General features: G+C 35.0%; 1 protein-coding gene across 1 annotated transcript; it reads right to left on the bottom strand.

The window, feature by feature from the left end:
- Nucleotides 1–670: 670 nt before the first annotated feature.
- On the bottom strand, nucleotides 671–8124 carry LOC126967423 (trypsin-like). The gene is made up of 7 exons (XM_050811881.1): nucleotides 7921–8124; nucleotides 7458–7568; nucleotides 5814–6015; nucleotides 5026–5200; nucleotides 3956–4211; nucleotides 3140–3322; nucleotides 671–1987 (listed from the first exon to the last, which is right to left on the bottom strand). Exons 3-7 carry the CDS (start codon nucleotides 5989–5991, stop codon nucleotides 1829–1831), a joined length of 951 nt encoding a protein of 316 aa, XP_050667838.1. The 5' UTR covers nucleotides 5992–6015; nucleotides 7458–7568; nucleotides 7921–8124; the 3' UTR covers nucleotides 671–1828.
- Nucleotides 8125–8126: the final 2 nt, after the last annotated feature.

The raw sequence follows: 8126 nt of genomic DNA, 5'->3' as shown, positions 1-8126 counted from the left end.
GCTTCCCTTGATAAATGCGTAGAACAGAACAAGACACACCATAAAGCGACGTAGCTACGCAACGTCGTCGAGCCTTTCACAGAGCACTGGGTCGCCGATAACTCTAGCAGTTCTGCGTTAACGCGATCAAATGGTTCGAGCTGATACTGGGGTGCGCCAGACCAGAGATGACAGCAATACTCCATGTTTGGCCGCACCTGCGCTTTGTAAAGCGCTTGAAGTATTGCCGTGCTCTATTTATGGCGACCAGCTTCTTCGAAGCCAATTTAGCGTTGCCAACCAAACTAACATTATTTGTGTTTCCGCAACCAAAAATTTTCGACCCTCACATTTTGTGAGGAGCAGTTTCTTCTTCTATCACAACATGTGGATTAAACATATAATATTATTCAAAGTTGTCAGTTAAATATCAACGCTTTGGAAATAATTAGCGCTCTGGGTTTGTATTATATTATTCTTTAATTTTTATTCGAATGGACACATTCTCGGCATGGCTCGGTTAATTCCATTTAAAATTGTCTTCTGCATTTTTATAATGCGGTGTATATCAATAAATACTACTATATCAATGATAGGAAAACATCAATAATAAATAGCTATGAGAGTTTTATCTAAAATATTTTATTCAATATAAAACATATAAAATAATATAAAAACAACATTACGTCAACATAATATTATAACTACATATAATTAATAACAATTATTTACAGATCAATTCTTTTTTGTTATTTGGTTTAGTTCTTGTGACAGGCTTCGTAATGCTTGCTTAAATATTACTGCTTGTGGCGGCAACATGGGGTGGGTCGTTCCTTCGCTAATATATGGTCGAGGGAGGCGATTGCTGCCCATACGATATGCTCGTGAACAGGCGCTACTTGTGGTGGCGGATGCACCTGTTACTAGAAACTCTGCTAAAATGCTCAATATCTAATAAAATGCTCGCAAAAACCTTTATTTATCTAAGGTGTATGTGGATTGATGCATCTAATCTACTCAATAACTCATGTTTCTATTTATTAATTTATATTTACTTTTTTGACTTACTCGTGTAAGGCATTGAGTACCTACTTGATGTTTGAGTATTTTTGTTGCATCACTTTACATTATTGTAGTTGAAATTATTTGTTAAACTATGAAGCTGTAATTGTAGACGTAGATTTAAAAAAAATAACAATAAGTTTCTTGTTATTTCTTCTCATTAAAGCTCAACCTTTACCGAAATGGCGGTAAATGTAAAATGAAAAGAAAACTTTTGATATTCATAAGTGTCATATGTTTTGATATACACGAACAAAGTGATTTTGATTTGATTTGATTTTGTTCCTACCAATCCTATCGAATAATCGATATCAGGGTCGTAGCTTCCGCCGTATATGCCGTATCAATTATACGCCCCCGTGTGTAAGCAAAAATTAATAAAAAAAATTGCTGCATGTCGAAAAACTGCAAGGAGAGTGTATATTTAATTTGAATTGTTTCTAAAAATTTTGGAAAAAGTGACAGATAGATAATTTTGACGAATAATTATTATATTTTAATAAATTTTATAAGTTCTTTTGTGAGAAATCTTTACCCTTCATAAGGGCCCCAAACAAATTTTATACGGGGTCCTGCCATGGCACGCTACGTCACTGATCGATATATAATGTATTATAATTCAAGAAAAGAAATATTGACTTCGTACTGAAACTTATCATAGAATTGGACTCTATCGATAATCAGATCAAATAACGATCCAATTGGGTTTTCATGTGCAATTCTTCAATTGCTCCAACGAAAGAAGTTTTGGAAGTCTCTATTTTTACTAGAATATTTCTATAGGAAATCAGACATTGAAGAAGGTCGTAAGCCAGGCCTGAACATCTCGCGCTGCTAACTTCGTGAACAGTGTTGGACTGTTTTTCGCGTCACAGTCAGGTAAAGTCCACCCAGATGTGATGCCCCATAGTTCTTCATCAGCTGTAACTGGTGCTCCAACGTCAGGCTAACGACAGAAAGAAAACCAAGATTGCTTAAACTGCATAAGTAATTTATTCGAAAAAAACAAAAATAAATACACAAATAAAATTTGAAAATCAAATTTTATGAACGATGCGGGACTCGAACCCACGACCTCTGGCATTCCGTGCCAATGCTCTGCGAACTGAGCTAACCGTTCGAGTGACGTACGTTCACTCGTAATCCTAGAAGTGAGGGTTATCACTTTAAAAACATAACAAATTATTATAAAAAATAGTTGATTACCACATTGCTGAGGAAGCCGATGTTCCGACCGTAAGTGATCAACAAGATTGTACACCAAACTAGCAGACAATTGCTCGGGTTCATTTTCTGTTGTATGAAATCGTTCAGCAGCGATCACTCAATACGATTTAGTTTCTTCTGAGAATACAGGACCCTCGGCATCCAAGCGAAGTATATGCGTTGTTCTATCCCTACTTCTTATTTATATATATAATGAAAATGGTCTTTGTTTGAAGCTCTTTCAAGCCTAAACCACTGATCGCATCGACATGAAACTACCACCATTACCACGAAATTTATCCTAGTTGGTTTATGGCTTATTTCTCAAATACCTTTTAAAATTCGCACAGCGAAGCGGGCGGAAGCAGCTAGTATGTTATAAATGTGAATGTAAGTTTGTTTGTTACGCTTTCACGCCTAAGCCACTGAACCGATTTTAATACCTTTAATCGCGAATAAAAGGCTTGGCAGGGTTGAAATAGGGGCGGAAGTTTGTATGAACGTTCGTTACAATCGAAGATAACACTATGAAACTGTTGTATTTAGGCAAATGATAAGAAATAAATAAATATTTGTTCTAGCATTTATAACATTTAGACCTGTGTGGGGGATGAAAGTTCTATAGTTGGTAGCTTATAAAAATGTATTAACCATAGCAGTTTGTAGTGCATTATTTGCAATATTATATATATATTTTACATTTCTATAAGTATTATAAATTATTATTTCTAATAAAAAAATTGAAATATTTAAATAATATATCTCCAATTATCCCTAACGTTTAGTCTGGAGCACTGCAGCCAATCGTCGAAGTGTCAACTTATCTCGAACTGATGACTTATGAGTATAACGCTGGATATAACTCAGAAAGTGTCGATCTTCTTGAACTTACCATGCAAGTGCTGTGGTGCGTCACAATGGGCTCCAAACAACTGGAGGAATGGTCCAGCGTGTAGTTTGATGATTGTAACAGCTGGTTGCATTTCTCCCAGGGTATAGTCTTCTGGGCTGATACTCTCATGTTGTTCTGCTTTGTTCTCTCTTTCGCCGTTTCGGGCAAGACTTGACCATTTACCTGAAATATATTATTAATAATAATAATAAATCTTTATTGCAGGCATAAAGTCCCATACACAATATTGAGTCGTACAAATAAAATAGTAAACAATACAATTATAATTTTTTTTTGTTTCTCTTATGTTAATAAATGTCTCTTATCTTACAAGAATGAATGCTTAGTGTCCAATGGGTTTGTTAAGACCAAACAATCGGTTGTTAGTGGATGTTCTATGACTTGTGGATCGTAGCATGCTAAATTTTATTTTTAAAGTCTTCTGTTTTTGTCTGGAGAGCTTAAAACTAGATTATAAGAAGCAAAACAGTGTAATGACATGAAACTAATTTAAAATAATACTATTTTCGCGGGGTTTCACGGTGTGACATTTTCTCATCAATTTTATTTTAGGCCCTACAAGAGTTAATGTTTTTTCTCAAACAAGTCTATTAAATAACATGACAATGATTTATTACATTGCTGAGACCCTTCCACTCGCCAGAGATCATAATAATTATGGGTTCACAAGGTTAGGAAGGCACTTACTGTTGCAATATTATGCATATATATGCAATATTTATGTTTGGGATTATATATTTCTGGGTAGGCCTGATAAAGTTCTATGAATTTAAATGTTTCTTCATTTTCACTTACAATTAACCGTGGCCAGTAGGTAGTTCGAAACTTCGCGCTCACAATGTTTACTGAATGTTTCGAAATCGATATCGGTTTGATGACGTCACTGAATATTATTGGCTGAGCTAACCGCAGTAAGGCAACGTCGTAATCCGGATTGTTCGGTACATACAGTGGATGAACTTCTATGCCTTTCAGAGCTCTTAGAACACCACCCTTCTTGCAGTTCACAGTTCCAAAACGAGCTCGGAATAGTTTGATTGACTCGCGGACACTGAAACATATTAATGCAATTAACTCCTAGAACAACCTGTTCCGATGGCCAACATGACTATGAAGAGTAGGCTATTCTGATTTTGTATATTTATATATATGGATAATAGGTATTGGTACCAAGTTTAAAATACCAGTCGATACTGCGCCTAACAATTTCACTGCATGGATAGATCACTGCGAGATAGGGTACTGCTGGGGCTGCCGTGGCATCAAGGATGTTCGCGGAGGCGTCCATTGATGGTTTCGCAGCCTTTATACGAAAGAGATGCACATCTCTGCTTGTTCGATTCCGCGGCAGCACCAACACTATCCTGTGTTTTTCAGATCGGTTGGACCACTTTTACAAAGGTGGATGTGGCTTCACACCAATATAAAATAATTTTTATTTATATACTCACATTAGTTTATAAGTAAAACATTATTAACAGAGATATGGATCTGATCCGAAATAAATGTTTTATTATTATTATTACAAGCAACAGATTCCAGTTTAGATTCCAATGTGTTAATATTGATTGTCACATGGCAAAAGACAAGCCTCTACTAACTGTGGCGTTTTAAATGGAGGATGGTGTAGCAATAAAGTATACAATAAAATACAAGCTTATTTTATAAATACCACAACATTCTTATATTTGTATATTTTTAAGTTGCTTCATTTTGTTATTTGTGTGTGTTGAATAAGTGTTTTTCTTTCTTTCAATCGATACCGTATCATTTTGAAGCGGGGTATAAAGGTTCATTGAGCGTGTTGGGTACACCGTGTACATAATATCTAATGTGACAAGCTAGCTATAGAAGGAAGTGCTTACTTATAAAAATCTGCAGCGGCTGTTATTATCCATCTGTCGGACACGAGAGCGCCGGTGGCGTAGTGCGTGTTCCTCTTCTGTATTGATACTGAGAATGAGTAATCCCAAACAATCATTTTAGGCCTCACTGTAGTTTCATTGATTGCTAATTGTTCGCGCACCGACGTCATACCTTCTGGAAATAATTTGCAATCTTTGTAAGTCGCAAGTATATTTATAATGAACTTTCAATTGTCACACGGATGTATAATACCATTAAGATATCGCACCATTTATTTACCAGGAGGATTCCTTGCACCGGTTGCTGGCTAGATTAAAGGTACCACAACGGCGCCTATTTCTGCCGTGAAGCAGTAATGTGTAAGCATTATTGTGTTTTGGTCTGAAGGGCGCCGTAGCTAATGAAATTACTGAGCTATGAGACTTGACATCATATGTCTCAAGGTGACGAGTGCAGTTGTAGTGCCGCTCAGAATTTTTGAGTCAATAATCTTGAGCGGCACTGCATTGTAATGGGCAGGGCGTATCAATTACCATAAGCTAAACGTCCTGCTCGAGACGAGCAGGACGTTTAGCTGCTCCCTATTTTCATTAAAAAAAAAAACAATATGTACGAGATGAGACCGCATTGACAAGTGTGCTTCTGTTATCGCAGGCAGGTATTACACGAAAATGTTATGTTAATAGTGTCCGTTTTTTCTAATTGTAATATTTAATATTAAGAACTTCTACAATTAAATGATAATCAATGTCAGAGTCTTATAAAAGTGACAAAGTAATTCACAAACCTTGGCTATCCACTTCTATACTAGCGATCCTGGGAGGTTTCTCTCTTGAGCTATTCTTAAAAACCTCGTTACTCACAGAATCAACGGATGAATTTTCACTATCATAATCCTTTATTTTATCATCATATTCTAATGCAGCCACCAACGCTATTAAAACTGTCACAATCAAAAATCTCATGTTTTTCTATTACTTCTGTTTCAACTGGAACGGATTTATAAAAGGTTTCATTCGAACCACAGGTGTTAAATACTAGTTGGCAAAAAGGTATTAACTTTTTTGAATTGATCATTTCCATTGTTTCATTAAGATTGGAATAAAGTATGATTTGTTGTTTTTGTTTCCAGCACACTTGGTTGTAAAAGGCATAAAGGCATAAAAGGCATTTATTTTCTCAAAATTGATTCCTTTACAATTCTATTTGATGTCATTTCTAATATATAATATAGAGAATACAAAAATTTAATAAAATATACAATATGGTATTGTCATTGCTATAAAATAATCATAATCTTGTCCCAGGCTGTCCGATCACTTAGATATTCATCTGTGGAGTAGTAGGATCTACGACAGAGCCTTTTTTTTATAAAACATTTAAATTATTTATAGATAATGCCTTAACAGTGGCTGGAACTTTATTATATAAGTGTGCATACATGTGTATACCTACATTTACCCTTAAAGCTATTATGTATCATATGAAGCTTACTAGAATTTATTACAAGTTATCCCTTATTTGAAGTGTTATAATAATGAAAATCACCATTAGGAGTAAAAAGATGACTATTTTTGTGAACGTTTATTAAATTTTCAAAAATGTACTGACAATGAACAGGCATAATATTTATTTCTTTAAATTTTTCTTTGAGACAGTGTCTATTACCAAGCTGATATATAGCACGAACAGCTCTCTTTTGCAGAGCAAACACTATATCAATGTCAGCAGCATGACCCGTAGGTGTCAAAAGCATCTATTTCGGTAGGATTTGTTAAAGATTAACTTGCAGTTTAAGATATTCTTAATCGCGCAAAGTATCGTTGGAGGTTACCAGTGTGATATCTCCTTTATAGATTCAATATTCACGAGGTAATTATAATTTATATAGTCAACATATAGTTAATAATAATATAAATAATAGAAATTCTTCTTTAAACAGCCTTATCTAATACTGGAGACACACAAGCTGCCATGACTTTTTTCTTGAGGCTTTTTTTTATTGAATAGGAGAAACTACTTGGACACCAGATTGCAGATACTCACCGCTGCCATATCTGACGAAAATAATAACAAGAGCGGGAGCGGCCTTTCAGGAAGTATGTCATTTCATCGTCGTCGTTTGAAGGCATTCCAAAGTTTGGTTGTTCGTGCAAGAGAGGTAGTAACTTATAAACTACACTGAGAAGGACCGTGATAAATTCAATCGAAGACAATAAATCAGAACGTCTTTTTTACAAACTGTTCCCGATGATTATGACTTGCTGAATTTTCTACGATACAATTTTTTAAAGTATTTAAATTTTAATTGAGCGTGTCAAGCAAACCATGCCTGACGCAAGATTACGACCACGTTGCACATGGCCGTCCTTTTTGATAATAACGCTGCAATCTATTAAGCGTACTTAGACCTTTCTCAGACTTTACTTACGAAAAAATCTCTCAAGTTCTAAGCTGCACTCCATGAAGTAATCCCCATTAAAAATCCGTTCATTAGTAGTTTTAGGAGTTCATTGGGAACAAACCGCAACCGTTGTATTGCCTAGTGAAGAAAAAAAAAAGAAGAAAAAAAAATTTTTTGGGGTTTAAAAAATAGATGGCGACCGATTCTCAGACCTACCTAATAAATCGTACATCAAAATCATACTACAATAATTATAGTATTCGATTGCTATCTTTCAACCCTATTGCGGGTCAGTGGATGGGACAGAATAATATAAAAATCGCGATACAAAAATAGATGTTGATCGTAGATGGGTTAAAATTTTAAGTTGTGTGTATTTTTAATGCTGAATCATATAATAAAATAATAATATGTAAAAAAAAATTTTGGATGGGTCACTCTTATCATTTAGCGGTATGAAATATAGATGTTGGCCGATTCTCAGACCTACCTGATATACCTACACACAAAATTTCAACCAAATTAGTTTAGCTGTTTCGAAGGAGTTTGGTACTTGTCAGTGGCTGGCCAATGAAAGAAAACTGTTTAGTGCTGAAACCAAACAAAATCTATTCATAAACGAATGATCATCAAACATTTTACAGCGAAAAATTAATAATTGTGTGTTATATCCTTAATTAGATGATCAAACATTTG

Source organism: Leptidea sinapis, chromosome 13, assembly GCF_905404315.1.
Source record: "Leptidea sinapis chromosome 13, ilLepSina1.1, whole genome shotgun sequence".
NCBI classification, from domain to species: Eukaryota; Metazoa; Arthropoda; class Insecta; order Lepidoptera; family Pieridae; genus Leptidea; species Leptidea sinapis.
This window is presented reverse-complemented; position numbering and strand designations above follow the sequence as displayed.